At 52.4% G+C, this 15,039-nt stretch overlaps 2 protein-coding genes across 4 annotated transcripts in view; both read left to right on the top strand.

Annotated features, from left to right (window-relative positions):
• The window catches only part of GSR (glutathione-disulfide reductase), a 30,870-nt gene extending 28,863 nt beyond the window's left edge, over positions 1–2,007 (top strand). For both annotated transcript variants that reach the window (XM_075929297.1, XM_006125372.4), the window contains exons 12-13: positions 675–808; positions 1,552–2,007. In XM_075929297.1, coding sequence (XP_075785412.1) covers positions 675–808; positions 1,552–1,701 — 284 coding nt within the window. In that variant the 3' untranslated portion in view covers positions 1,702–2,007. The remainder of the gene's footprint in view (positions 1–674; positions 809–1,551) is intronic.
• Positions 2,008–2,154: 147 nt separating this feature from the next.
• SH2D4A (SH2 domain containing 4A) overlaps positions 2,155–15,039 on the top strand; it is a 30,269-nt gene continuing 17,384 nt past the window's right edge. For both annotated transcript variants that reach the window (XM_075929299.1, XM_075929298.1), the window contains exons 1-3: positions 2,155–7,096; positions 10,461–11,946; positions 14,346–14,490. In XM_075929299.1, coding sequence (XP_075785414.1) covers positions 11,772–11,946; positions 14,346–14,490 — 320 coding nt within the window. In that variant the 5' untranslated portion in view covers positions 2,155–7,096; positions 10,461–11,771. The remainder of the gene's footprint in view (positions 7,097–10,460; positions 11,947–14,345; positions 14,491–15,039) is intronic.

Here is a 15,039-nt window from a genome sequence, read left to right as displayed (position 1 = left end):
ATACTTTACTTCTTCCAAATGCTTAGTCGTTTACAACGCTTGGTCCCTGTGTTGTGCTAGCAATAGACTGTTTCAATTGCTTGCATAAGTACCAATGTCATTAAGAAGTGTACAGAACATTTTCCTCTGTCGCTGTGTAAAGTGGTCTTCATTTCATCCTGCTTGAGTATGAGGGATTGTTTATACTACTACTTAACAGGGGGGAGGGATAGCTCAGTGGTTTGAGCATTGACCTGCTAAACCCAGGGTTGTGAGTTCAATCCTTGCAGAGGCCATTTAGGGATTTGGGGCAAAAATTCATCAGGGATGGTACTTGGTCCTGCTGTGAAGGCAGGGGACTGGACTCAATGACCTTGCAAGGTCCCTTCCAGTTCTAGGAGATAGGCAACCTCCATTATAAAAAAACTTACATTGCTCTGGGTTATGAAAAAGCCATGTAAATTACATCAACTTAGTATGGGGCAGACACCACTTTTATATGGATGTGAGACTCTCTCCCGCCAACACAGCTGTTTCTTCTTGTTGAGGTGGAGTAATTACGCTGAAGGGAAAGCGCTCTCCTGTTGGCGTGGTGTCCTTCACCAGACGTGCTGTAGTGCTGCGAGAGCCCAGTAGTGTAACTAGCCCATAGTCCTCTGCAGGCCATGGAGTCAAATGTCTCTTGTGTGTTACAGAGGAAGCCATTTCGACATATGGAAAAGAGAATGTGAAGATCTACAACACCTCTTTTACCCCCATGTATCACGCTGTAACGCAGAGGAAAACTAAGTGTGTCATGAAGCTGGTTTGTGCTGGCAAAGAAGAGAAGGTGAGCCAAATGAAATAAGTCATAGCTAAAATGTTAAGGAGAATGGAACAGCTTGTATTCTGCTGTTAGCTAAATCGGTGTGGCTAGCGAAAGGTAAAATAACTGGCCCACTGCCAGCAGGATCCTGATTAAACCAGCTAACCGATTACATGGGATTTTACATCCCTACCTCATCATTATTTGTGGCATATGAGGCTGAAGGGGTTCAGCTACGCCGCTCTAGTCTGACCTCATATATAACACAGGTCATAAAATTTCATCTGACTCCTCTTTTGGGCCTAATCAGTGTTTGACTAAAACATCTTTGAGACAGGCCCCCAGTCTTGAGTTGAGCATTTCAAGAGATGAAAAATCCTCTGCTTCCCTGGTAGTTTAATCTGTTCCACGCCCATGCTGATAGATTCCCTCTGGTTTTGCCAGCTGCAGGGGCACAAAGTTAAGATGGTGCTGCAGGGGTAATAGGGACTGTAACTTCGTATTTCCTAGTTTTCAAAGGTTTATATTTTGTCACTTCCCATATTCTGAAGCAAGCTGCTTTCCACAGGCTGGAAACACTACTGGGCGACCTTAACTCTTCACTAACTCCAAATGGGTAGATTTGTTTGAAAGGCTGTTGACTAGGTCAAAAGTAGCTTTTCTCTATGCCAATGAGTGATCAGGTTGATGGAGATTCTCTAGCTGGTTCAGTGATAACTGTCATTAAATGCTCATCTGTATTAAAGTAAGTTTCCTATTGTTTGAAGGTGGTGGGACTACACATGCAGGGACTAGGGTGCGATGAAATGCTGCAAGGTTTCGCTGTAGCAGTCAAAATGGGAGCAACAAAGGCCAGCTTTGATGAGACGGTTGCCATTCATCCAACTTCATCAGAGGAGCTGGTCACACTCCGTTGAAAGGTTGCGTATTTCTGAGGCTTGCAAACCAATCTGTAATACGGCAGCCAAAAACACTTGAAATAGGCTTGCGGAATCATAACTACTTTTCTTGGTGCCATTTAGACAAACTCTTTCTTTTCTGTGACACTCCAGATGATATTCAGATTCTTCTGTTTTTGTAATCTAGACATTTATAATGTGGGGAAAAAATCTGAGCGACGTCCAGTGGTGGTGGCATCTCTTCCTTTCATCCAAATAGCTTGGTTTCTTGAAGCTTCATTGGTTTAGACTGAAAAATAAATAAATAAAATAGTTTAAACTCTTTGGTTCTTGTTTGATTATCTCAGACCTCATAAGCTTATCTAAGCCCATGTTTTGACTGGCTAAGCTATCTGGTGCAAAAGAGATGTCTCAGTTTTCATTACTTTCACCATTGATTTTATCATGTGGGACATGTAGAATTGTCTTCCTCCTGTCTCGTTCAGCATGGCTCTGTGCACGCAGAAAAGCTCCTCTTGAATTATGATTGGCAGAAGGAATTTCAGGGTACGTCTACACTGCAGATGCCTGTGCCACTGACTCAGGGTTCAGAGGCTGTTGATTTACAGTGTCATCACTTGGGTTTATGCTCTAGGATCCTGTGAGGTGAGAGGGTCCCGGAGTGTGAGCTGCAGCACAAGTGCAAACATTAGCACTACAATTAAACAGTGCCTTAGCCTGAGCCCCAGTGAGCTGGCATGGGTCAGGGGCAGGTTATGTGCAGTGTGTACATACTCTCAGGGAGCAAATCTGGCCTTGTGGCTAAGGCACTTGACTGGAACTGAAATTCTAGGTTGTCAGTCTCTATGTAACCCTGGGCAAGTTACTTTCTTTGTCTCGCTCTCTGGCCATGTCTATACTTACCCATAGATTGATGCTCTGGAGGGCCATCTTCTGGCATTCGATTTAGTGGGTCTACTAAGGACCTGCTAAATCAAATGCCAAGGGGCTGCCCCCATTTATACTGGCACTCCTACTCCTTGGAAGGAGTAAGGAAAGATAATGTGAATGTTTCTCCCATCGACCTCCCGCCGTGGCAGTGGTGCCAAAGTTTGACGCAAGGTACTTAATGTAATTAACGTAGCTGAAGTTGCATATCTTAATTCGAACTTATCCCCTAGTGTAGACCTGACCTCTCTCTCTGCCCCAGCTCCCTAGCTGTGAAGTATGGATAGTAATGTCTTTGTCCTCATAGGCATCTGATCTTGGTTCAGTCCTCTCTATGTTCTTTTGGTGTAGAAGTGTGGTGTCGCCATAAATATGGTTGGGTTATAAATTAAGGCATAAATTCTTGTTTTTCTTTAAAAGTAGGTGGGCAGTTGGTACAAAGTGTTTTATTTTAAGCCTGCTGGTGGTGGAGACAGTAATATCAAATCTGCTGGGAAATCCCACAAAGAACCTTTTATCTGAGACAGTGACCAGGCCTGTAAATTGAAATCCCCGCAAGAACTATCCAGTTGCAGTTTGTGATTCCTGAGTTGGAAGTTGGAAGAACACCATGGAAACCTCATACTGGCTACTGCCTCTTGCATGAAGTATCATCTCCACACCACTGAGGCATGAGTTTTATGGGATGTGATTTGGAGTCCTGTCTTCCCACCTGTCGGGGGATTATGGTGGGGATGACTGGTGTGATGAAACACCCCCCCCCCCCCCCCGTGTTCGCACCCTATACATGTTGTACAAAATATGCCTTGTGAAGTTTCATTTGAAAACTAACAACTCACTGGTTGGTAATGTCACAGAGAAATGTGTGTAGTGATAGTAGATATACGATTTAAACAAAAGCTGAAATCATGACAGAATTGTGTTTACCAGGCAAGTCTGGGAGTGGATAAACTTGTTTCTCAAAGACAAAGGACAGACTCACAGCTTTGGCCTGGTGTCCTCTAAGCTGATGGGCCCTCACCAATCAAGTGGCAATTCTTTGGCAAGGGAGAAGGGTGGGGCAGGAGTGAACAGATCTGCACCTTAGCAAACAGCCATTCACCTCTTTCACTAGCAGACTCCTGGATTCCAACCTCACAATAGGAATGACTGTTAGGGATAACCCTCAAGAAAATGGATTTCAAAGAGAGATTGAACTATAAAAAGCGAGTGGAAGAACACACCCTATCCATCTCTTGCTCTCTCACGTGAGAAGACAAAAGAAATCAGCCTATTTGGAAGAGATCCTGACCTTGGTCAGCTTTGTTGCTGGACCCCTCTGGTAAGAATTTTATTTTGGACCAACTCTGTCCTAAGTTTTAGTCCTAGGAAGTGTTTTATCCTTATTTCTCTTGTATCCATGTCTGACTCTGACTTTAAGTGAATACAAGCATAGGGCATTAATCTTGTAGTTTAATACATTTGTTACATTCTTTAATTAAAATCAGCCCAATTTTAACTGTCCATTTATGGCAGGAAACTGTATGTTAATCCCCTTGCAAGAGTTGGGATTACAAAGGGTATGGCTCATCAACCCAGAGTTAGGGGTGGGGTCAGAGGTTTCCTTGGCCTGGGATTTGGATTGGGGTCAGTAGGAGTCTCCAGGCTACACATGGTAAGGCTCCCTGCCCGAGGGTTGGCCAAAAGGGAGGGTTATGGTAACATTTGCAACGGGGAGGGGTCCCTTGCCTAGGGCTAGGGTTACAAAGTAGAGGGCTCCCACTGGCTCCTGAGCCTGGGGCTAGAGTTTGGATCAGTAGGGTTCCTTGGCCTAGAGTGAAGGTTGCGCGCTCAACCCCAGGGTTACTGTTGGGGTCTGTAGGAGCCCCGGGCTAGAGTAGGATTGTCAGTACAGGTGGGGTGCTCTGGCCTATAGTGGGGTTTACAAAGGGTAGGGCCACTAGCCCTAACATTAGGCTTGTTGTTTGGGCTCCCTGCATTGTGGTAGGGAGCCCCTGTGCCTATGGATATGATTGTTGTCAGGACTCCCCAATGGAGGGTTTGAGTTCCAAAGGGTAGGTCCTCCAGTTGTGAGGTCACAGAGCACCTCCGCCCAGGGACTCCCCAGTCTAGGATTAGGGCTACAAAGCATAAAGTCCCATGGCCTGGGATTAGGGTTGGGGTGAGCAGGCGTCCTTGGTGTAGGTTTGGGTTGGGTCAGTACAAATCCCTGTCTTATGGTACAGGTTGGGTCATCAAATTTCCAAGCAGAAGGTTTGGTTAGAAATGGTAAGGCGACCCGCCCTTGGGTTTAGATTACAATGGGTAGGGTTCCTTCTCCTAATTTCAGGACTGGGGCCAACAGGGCTCCCCATGCTAGGGGTAGGGCTCCCTGGCCTAGAGCTAAGATTGGGGTCAGCAGGACTCCCTGCCTAGGTTCAGAGTTGGGGTTAGCAGGGCTCCCTCACATCGGGTTAGGGTTACACAGCATAGTGCCCCCAAGCAGGGTGAGGGTGAAGGTCAGAGAGTCCCTAGGGGTATGTAAGGGTTGGAGTTAGCAAGGCTCTCTTGCCTGGGGTTCGGGTTGTTCCCGGTCTCAGATTAGGGTTGGGATCCGTGGTTCTTACCAAGGGAAGGACTCTGGTTTAGTGGTAGGGTTATAAGGTGTGGACTTCCTGACCTATAGTTAGGGTTGGACTGGATGCAGCTCCCAAGTCTAGGGTTCGAGTGGGTGTGACTAACCCGCCTCCCCGCGTAAGGTCCGGGTTGCAGCAGTTTAGGCCTCCCCAGCCTAAGATTAGGCCAGGGCATGGTACAGATACCAACCCTCGGGTTAGGGGTGGCCTCGGTGGGGGTTGTCAGGAGTGCTTCTCAGACTAGCATTGGGGCTGGTGGAGATTCCCATTTAGGGGTATGGTTACAAGGGGGGGGCTCCGCAGCCCAGGCTTAGCATGGGGGTCACTACGCTGTGCAGCCTGAGGTTCACGGTGATCAGTAGGGCTTCTGGGCCTAGGGCAGGGTCAGTAGGGCTCCCCGCTTTGTGCTTCATTACAAAGGGCAGGGCTTCCCAGCTGAGGGCAAGGGTACAGTGGGCAGAGTGAGAACTGTTAGTAGGGCTCCCCAGGGCTGGGGCCAGCAGGACTCTCCAGGCTATGGTTAGAGTTGGGAGCAGAAATGAGACACACACTGGCTGCTCACTCGGCTGTCCGTCCCTAGGAAACAGCTGTGGGTGCTCACAGCTCGTATCCTATCCTTCTTTCTGACACTGGTGCCCCACCGCACAAGCCAGGGGCAGGACCTCCTACCGCCTGTGGAGGGTGAGGAGCACCAGTCTGAATGGCGCCCTGGTCCCCTGACCCACTGGCAGGCTCCTTCCCAGAGCAGTTGCATGTGAGTGTGTACTTGTGGGGGTGACCCCTGCCTCTGCGACACTTGCCCCTTTATGTGGCGCAAGGGAGACGTCGGCCCACATCTCCTGCCACGGTGCCAGGCTGCAGCCCCTTGTCCGACTCCTCCAGGGCCTTCTCTTCAGGTTCCAGCCGCGCCTCCGCCTGATCCGCGCATCTCCCTCCGGAGCCCCGTAAAGTCTCCCGGCTTCAGGAGCCACCTCCTGGCTCGGGCGGTCATCCACCCTCCAGGAGAAGGAAGCTGGACTGGCACTGTGGAGCCTATTTCCACGCCTCCCTGAAGTCGTCTCTGGGCAGAGCTCCCCTGGGCCGCGTCCAGCGGTTGCTTTCATCCGGGGTCCTCTGCGCAGTGTTTCCCCCTCTGCACCCATGACCTGATCCCGGTGATCTTCACTCCCATCACGGTTACTTCATTGTGTCCGCCATGATTAGCTGATGCCGGGCTCCAGTGGCTTCTCCCCGTAAGCCCATGGGCAGGGGGGGGTTAAGCAGTGGGTGGGCCTACACTTCTCTCACTCCCTGTGCTTCCGTGGCTGCCCTGAGGCTGCAGGGAGGCGCCTCTCAGGTATGCACCAACCTGGCTGTGGCAGGGACTTGCCCCCAGGCATACGGCAGCAGCCTATCCCGGAGCAGAGCCTGCGTCAGGTGACCCCCAGCCCAGGTATTTCCCCAGCTCCCTAAGCTGCAGCTCCATCTGTGAACAGCCCTACCCAGCCAGGAACCCTCCTGCGGCTATAGGGAGTGTCGGACTCTCCACACTCCCAGCCTGCCCTGCATCAACCCAGCTCAAGCAGCCCTGTTCCAGTCTCGCTCTTGCCCTACCCTCGCCTTGCTCCAGCCTGTTACTGGCTCGCTTCAGCCTTGTCTCCTCTCCCTGAGCCCTCTGACTCCAATCATCTGGCTTTGATCTTTGGCTCCAGCGACGGTACTAACTTTGGACCACCTGGCTTCGACTCCTGGCTTGCACCTGGACTTTGTCTGCAGGCTCTGGGCTCAATTCTGTCCTCAGATTTCACCTGCAGTGCCAGTCTGAGCCCACATCTGGCTTCAACCTCCACTCCAACCGCTAGGCCTGGCTGCTGGGAGACGGTGTCTGACAAGTAAGGCTCCCTGGTCTAGGGTTAGGATGGCTCCCTCTCCTTGGGCTAGGCTTATAAATCAGTGGTGTCCAACACACTAGCCGCTAGCCACATGTAGCTATTGGGATGGTTGAGTGCGGTGGCAGTAGCCACAGTAGTTGGACACCATGGTTCTAAAGAGCAGGGCTTCCCAGGCCAGGGACAGAATTAGAAAGAGAAACAGCTGAGTTGTAACAATTTCTTCTGCCGAGGGATCTTAACCCCCCTCACCTAGAGTCCACGATGTAACGAAAGGAGTGTTCGCGCACATCCCCTGCTCCTGGGTGTGGGAAAAACAACAAAGTCCCTTGTCAACTGCTGTTCCACAATGGTTTGTCTGGTGTCTATCGGCCACCTTTTGTTGACATCTAGGGTCTTTCACACTTGCTAGTGCTGCTTTCCTGACCGGGGGGTGGGGTGGAGCCGGGGTGGATTTCTGATTCACTTGCGTAGTGACAGAGCAAACGTTGAAGCGTTGCCTTTTGACACGTGAGGGAGAGATCTATAAGGGAGACGGTGCACGCAGCAGCCCACCAGCATTTCATAATGTCCAAAGGCTAAACGCTCTGAACGTAGTACCGGTTTTGTGTCCACGAGCAGGTGAGCCTGGCTGGTTTCCAGTGACGCATTTGTCAGCGTCCAGCAAGGCTTGAGGGCCTGGGCATGAGCGTGGCAGCTGGTCTGCAGGCTGCGAGCGTCCGAAGATCACTAGGCTCCCAGGCCTAAAGTCAGAAGGGATGCGGGGTGCATGGCTAGATTGGTGAAGGGTGAGGCCCTTCAGCCTCTGGTTAGGGTTACATCGTAGAGGGTTTCAATCAGGATTCCTGAGTGCAGAGTTAGTGTTGGGTTCCCGAGTGTAGGGTTACGAAGTGCTGGGCTCCCCATCTTAGCCCTTGAGTTAGGGTTGGACTCGGGGCCTCCCCGACCTGGGTTTTGCGTTACGAGAATATGGTTTCCTATAGCAGGGCTGTCTTAGGAGGCTTGTTAGGGTCACACAAGGAAGGGCTCCTTTTCCTTAGGCTATGGTTTGCCAGTAGGGCTCCCTGGCCCAGAGCTAGGGTTGGAAACAGGATTCATTAGCCAAACCCGCTGGGCAGACTGCACAGACCACGCCTGTTCGCTTCTTAATGGTCTCCCACCCTCTTGAACTTTCTCTTCACAGTACTTGCCAGTGTTCCCTTCTGGTACTTGTTACCTATTGGTCTTGTGCCCAGGCTTAGCTACACTCAGTACTCGACTAGTGCAACAGTGCGGCACTTCAGGGAGGACACAACCTACCCTCTTCCCTTGCTGTTAGCGAGGGACTCCCAGTTAGTTTCTTTTCCTCCACTGACTAATGGGTGTAAATTCAGCAGGTCGCCATGTCTGCTCTGAGGTTGCAGTTGGCTGAGGACACGAGGGCGGTGCACACCATCCCTACACAAGCACTCCGCCCCGGGGAAGACCCAATTAGCCACATTTGGGGCAGAACAGCCCAGCAAAGGAGAGGCACGTAAAGTGCCTCTTCTCATGACCCAGCCTTCTTGCCGGGCGGCAGTCAGGACCAGTCCTTCCAATGTAACACAGTCCTGTGAAAACAAAGGTCTGGTCCCGCTGCCTGTGCTGCTGCCTTTGACTCTGGGCCCAGCAGTTCATCTCTCCTTTTGAGGGCTTTCACAGCACCCTGCCAGTGGCTGGTAGGAGAACCCGGGTCCCTCCTCTGTTGAATCATAGAACTGGATGGGCCCTTGAGAAGTCATCGAGGCCTGTCCTTGGCACTCGTGGCAGGAGCATGCACCACCTTCTGACAGGTGTCTGTCTAACCTGCTCTTCATTATCTCCAGTGTTGGCGATTCTACAACCTCCCTAGGCAGTTTATCCCAGTGTTTCACCACCTGACAGGATGTTTCTCCTAATGTCCAACCTAAACCACCCTTGCTGCAATTCAAGCCGATTGCTTCTTGTCCTGTCCTCAGAGGTGAAGGAGAATCATTTGTCTCCTTCCTCCTCGTAACAACCTTTTAGGAACTTGAAAACTTACGGCCCCTCTCCGTCTTTTCCAGACTAAGCAAACCCAGTTATCTGAAAAACTGCCAACTGTCACCAATCGTTACTCCGCTGAGACTTGCTTCCCATGGGATCTTGCTTACCAGCTTGAGCTCCTCCGATGAGTCTTCCTTTTTGAAATCCATTGTCTTTCTTTTGCTGTTCTCCCTCCTGTCATTCTGCAGAATCACAAGTTCTGCCATTTCATGATCACATTCACTCAAGCTGCCTCCCCATTTCACATTCTCCACCTCTCTATTTGTCGAAATCAGAACTAGAACAGCCTCTCCCTCAGGCATTTTCTCCACCTTCTGAAATAAAAAACCAATTCTTCTGGGATGCAGTCCAGGGTCCCTGCTGTAGACAGTCCTGGGTCGCTCTACCAGTGGGCTCTTTGCTGCTGCTGCCTCCTGAGCCCTGCTTTGGGCTCTCTCCTCACTCTGCAGCAGTGTTCCTGGTAAGCTGAGTGCTTGGGTGGCCCCCGAGGATAAATTCAGATGCCACCCTGCTCACTAGCAGAGCGCCCACTGCCGACAGCATGTGCTTCTATTGGTGGTGCACATCTGCACATGCCTTGGTGCTTGTAACAAAATGTATTCCACACACAGATGGAAAAAATTAGAAGGAACATTGCCCTGCAGTCCTCTCCCCATCCCTCCTCGTTCCCTATCCGGAGAGTGTCTGCAGCGTTTCCCCCACCAACCTTCTTCAATAAACTTCCTCTGCTTGTAGGACACAAGCCACCTCCATTGGGTTGAATCATGAATTAGTCCTGACCCACCCTCCACGTGCCACCAGGTGTTTCACCACTAGTGGGGGTAGGCACCCCATCACAAGGCCAAAGGAAGAGCATGGATCTCCTGGGTCAGCAAGTCCAGTCCCCTGCCCCCGCAAGCAGCCCTGTCATAAATCCCCTTCGTAAATGAGTCACGCTCCATCCTAAAGCTACCTGCATTGTTTGCACTTCACTCATCTGATGTTAGAAACTTTCTTCCCATTGTCCAGCCTGCATTGATTCCTGGCCAGTCGGTCCCCGTTTGTCCTTGTGCCAACATTGTCCCTTACCCTCAATCGCTCTTTTCCCTTCCTGTGGTTTTACCCCTCCCACGCCCTGCTGCCCCTCAGCCTGTGTTTTGCTAGGCTCAGCAAGCCAAGCCGTTTTCTTCTCCTCAGACTCTCCGTTCCCGTTTCGGTGCAGATCCGCCTTGCTCGGACCCAGGGGAACAGAACTGGGCGCAGCCCTGCAGAGGGGTGCTGACCAGCGTCTTGCTTCAAAAATAAAAACATTAAAGGTGAGAGATGATTTCATTTCCACCTGCAGGTCTTCCGGGAGAAGTGAACCTGGTTGAAACATACACAGTGTTGTCCAGCTCCTCTGATGATGTCTGGTGCCTAATTGGCCAGCAACAAAGGCAAAGTGACTGGGAGTCCTGCAGCCTGGGGATATATAGCGGAGTGGGAGGCCAGCAGGCCCACCTTTGCATCCCCGGTAGCTCAAGGGGCGGCTGCGAAAGGTAAGGTTTCCTTGCTGTGTCTGGCAGGCATTGTAAAAAGAAAGGGACCATTCAGCAAACACATCTGACTCCCAGTTGCCGCACTAGTCTGGGACGAGAGGGGTCGAGTGAGTTTGTGCCTAGCACCTGCCTGGGTTACAAACTCCGGGCATCTTCCACCAGACGTCTTGGCGCACGTGTGCGGACTTTGCGGGCAGGAAGCAGCCTGCCAGCCGCTCTGACAAGACTCCGCTGCTGCCTTTCATTTGAACCACTGAGGCAGAGGGTAGGAAGCAAGTTCTGGAGGGGGCTGCAGTGGGGCAGAGAACCCTCAACGCTTTCAAAGCTCAAATGTAGCATTCACCTGTTCTCTGGAGAAAGACGGCGTCTCGCCTGTGCCCACTGACATCACAGCTACCTCGTTCAGATGTCCACCCTACATTTCCCCACCCCCTCCAGCTTCTGTGCCTGGCACCACCCGTGGCAGCCAGCCCCTTAGAATGGAAGCCAGCTGGAAAAAGTTTTGTAACTTGAGATTTTATGGGCAGGGCAGGCTCCCAAAACCTCCCTGTCCCTCCCACTCTGCATTAGTGTGCCCGTCACTTCCCAGAGGAGTTCCTTTGTAAAAGGGGAGCAGGGGAGGGAGTTTTCTAGCTGTAGATTCATTGGGTCATTGCTCTCTCCAGCAGGTAATGGCATGTTTGTCTAGTTCAAAGGAAGCCACGCCTCTGATTTCTGTGATAGAGAACTTTTTTTCCCCCCCGACACTTTCAGTGGAATTTCCAGGGGCAGAAACGGAATTGTCTCACTATAAATCTTAGTCATTCATCCCTGGAGGAGCAAGGACACAGTTTTTCTTTCAGCTCTACCTGAAAGGTTAGGTCTGCTGGGATTTTTGTGATTATTAACCAGAGGTTCCAAGCCGCTTATTTACTTTTTCAATCTGGGCAGGAAGTCTGAGCTAAAATAGGTGGAGGGATGGGAGTGTAATTGCCATGGTGTGTCTGCGTTCCTGCTGTGTGCTTTGGGGGTGGAGAGATTTTTTGGTGTCGGCACGGCTGTGCCTGGCCGGGGAAGGAGCACCCAGACCTGTCTTCAGAGGCTGTGGCCGCCTGTGCGGATGAGCGAGAGCTGTAGCCATGCTGCAGCAGATCTTGGCAGACATGTATATCGAGCCTGAGCTGTTGGCAGAGCTCAACGAGGAGCAAAAGCAGATCCTCTTCCTCAAGATGAGGCAGGAGCAGGTCAGACGGTGGAAGGAGAAAGAAGCCGCCACAGACAAGCACTCCCTGAAGAAAGCCACCCCGAGGAAAGGTAACTCACTCCCAGCAGTGGGTGCACTGGCTGGCAAACACAGCTGTTCCCAGGGTGTCGGTGCAGCTGGAAGAATGGTTCTAGCTCAAGGGAGGTGCCAGGATCGCAGCAGGAGAAAAGCCTTCTTTGGGGAGGGGGCTAGTGACCCCGAACAGCAGGGGCCAGGTCAGCCTTGGCACAAAGTTGTGCAGTAACCTTGGGCAAATCCCTTATTTCCTCTGCCTGTAAAATGGTGCCCAGAACCCTCCCTGTGCCCGCTGAGCCTGCGGGTGCCCTGGCGCAGAAGCAGGGGCCCTGCACAGCAGTAATAGCTAAGCTGGTGCCAGGCTCTTTAGATGCTGCTGCTCTGGGCTGCTGCAGCCTGATGGACTCTCTTACTTTTCACCCAATCCTTCGGGCAGCCAGCTGGCTGATGGATTTTTAAGCTGGCCAGGGTGGGCCGGGTGCTATCTGCTCTGTCTAGCGCAGTAGCAGGGTGGAGCCCTTCTGTCCCAGGAGAGGACACCCAATGCTAAAGAGGCTCCGTGGCTGAGGGTGCCTTGGGATTTGCGTTAGCAGCAGCTATCCTTTAGAAATGCCCCTCCCTCCCACTCCCGTCCCGCCCCCCGCGGGACTTGGGGTGTCACAGGGCAGGGAGCAGCAAAGGCAGATCCTCCCTGAACTGGTCTTAGCTGCCGAGGAAGCAGCCCCGTTTCCCCTGACTCCCTGGCAGGCGCGCGCCTCTTACTAGCAGGTGGAAAAGGGCTTGGAGGAGCCCCAGGGAACTAACCGCAGAGCAGGCAGGCCGCTGAGCAGCCTTATGGTGACCCCCAGAGACGGGACGTGAATGGGGTCAGGGAGAGTATGAGGAAGAGAATTTAGAAGGGAGACGCCCACAGCGGGGCGTACGCACCAAATCGGAGCTGGGGGTTTCCAGCCAGAGATTTCAAAGAGCTTCACCAGGGGGGTCAGTGTCACTCTTTCCATGGACCAGATGGGGGGGGGAACTGAGGCACAGTGACTCCTCCAAGGCCATCCAGCAAACCGGTGGCAGAGCTGGAAATACAGCTCAAGCCCCCCGCGTTCCAGTTTTGAGCTCTGTCCACGAGGCTGCACTGTCTCCTCTGTGGCCTAGCCCTGCACCTGGGATCACACCCTGCTGCGCAAATAACCCCATTGACTACAGCCTGTTTGCTTGTGGCCTGAGGCCCTGCCTGTGTGGGGGAGGGGGGCTGAATCTGACCCAGGCTGCTGCCACTCGAACGGGGCTTTTTGAATGTAGCTTGGCAACTCCCGTCCAATCGACAGCTCCCTGCCCAGGCCAAGCAGTTATCCTGCAGGTCCCGCCATGGGGTGGCACGTCCTGGGGTGCAATCCAGACCAGTGAGGGCCTTTGTCAGGACCTGCCCCACCCCCTGGGGTGCCCCAAATGCTTCGCTGCTGTGGCTTCCAACCTGGGCCCCTCACACACAGCCGGCAGGTCCCACCTTCAGCCACAGCCTGTTAGCCACCGCCCAGCTTCCAGCAGCCTTGCTTACTGCCTGCAAGGGGCCCCCCCACACTCCCCGTCCCCAGTTCCCCCCCAAAATGCACATTCTGCTCTGCCTGACCCTCTCCTGGGCAGTCCAGGTCCAGGGACCAGTGGAGAGCAGTTTGGTTCTTTCACTGGAGTTGCCCCAAAAGGTTCGGTTCACATGTTTGTGATGACAGGACAATAGGTTTTTAAGTGAGTATAAGGAATTAGTCAGAAATGCTTCCTGGGGGAAATAAAGATAAAGCCCTTTCAAGTTGCCAGATAAGCCTGGTTCAAGGTGAAGCCCATATCACATTTTCCAGCCAAAGGGCTAACTAAATTCCCTTCCCACAGTTCAAAGGCTGGTTCCTTTGTTGGCTTCCGTGAAAGAGGAGAGAGACAGAGAGAGAATACCTGGGGGATTGGCCCTCTCTTGTGTAGTCTGGTCACCCTTTCCTGCCCATCTCCACTGGAGAAAGCTCCTTCCTGCTGTGAGGGTGGAGACATGGGTCTCCTGGGGAAAGAGGTCCCATGTCATTTATTCAAGTGCAAATCAAGCTGTTCCAGGCCTCCCCCTTTGCTGCCACTTGAGTGGTGCTGTCAGTCAGCTTTGACACCTGGGTAGAGGTGTCAGCTTGTCCTTTGTCCTTCCAGAAACAGATTTACTGGGTGAACGCACTTCAGTTGTAACTTCAGCCTATGGTCAGCACTCTCCATGTGACATAGCTACCCACATTTCACCATATTCTCCATCAGGGAGCTATTGTTACCCAGTGAGCCATGGGAGGTGGGGCCTGAACACGAACGTTATCCCAGGGGTGTGACTAGAGGGGTATGTTCAGTCACAGAAGGGGCGTGAGTGCCACGGGGACTTCTGCGGCCAGTGCCCTGACTGGTTGTCTTGCAGCGCACGGGAAGACGGTGAAGTGGAAGCTTGGCGCGGACAGCGAAGTCTGGGTCTGGGTGATGGGCGAGCACACGTCGGACATGCCTTATGAGGTGCTCTGCGAGGAAATCCTGGCACAGCGGGCTCAGCAGCAGCAGGAAGCCAGGTAGGACAACACTCTGCCCAGGAGCAGACATGTTTGCAGTTACTCAGGCAACAGATAGCTCCTCCGGTGGCTAAGGCGGAAGGTGCTTTTGAATCTATAATAATTGGCACAAGATTAAGGAGAGCTGGAATGGTGCAAAGTCCGGTGTGTTTCTCCCCTGTGGTCTGTGGAGATTTCTGCCTTCTTCCTCCACACATGTTCCATCCATAGAGAGGCACCAGGTCACACGGATGTGTGCCTTTTAGGCACCTGGGTCTAGATCCTCACGCGTAATCAGGCCCTAATTCTCACTGGCGTCCAGGGGAGTTAGGCACCTGTGTGTCTAAGGAGATCTGGGCTTGGGCTCTTACAAGAAAAGGGTGTTGGAGTTGCAGGCACGTGACTGGGAGCAAGCACGTAACCTACAGGGAGTCGTCTGGGGCAGCTGCAAGGGGGCAGGGAGTGCTGTGTGGGTGAGACACTGTGTGGGAAGGGGGCATCCCTCCCCTCCAAGCTTTGGTGGAAGCTGGGAAAGCCCTAGGTGGGTAGCAGACGTGGCCAGCCCTGGGG

The sequence above is a fragment of the Pelodiscus sinensis genome, chromosome 5 (assembly GCF_049634645.1).
Source record: "Pelodiscus sinensis isolate JC-2024 chromosome 5, ASM4963464v1, whole genome shotgun sequence".
In the NCBI taxonomy this organism is placed as follows: domain Eukaryota; kingdom Metazoa; phylum Chordata; order Testudines; family Trionychidae; genus Pelodiscus; species Pelodiscus sinensis.
This window is presented reverse-complemented; position numbering and strand designations above follow the sequence as displayed.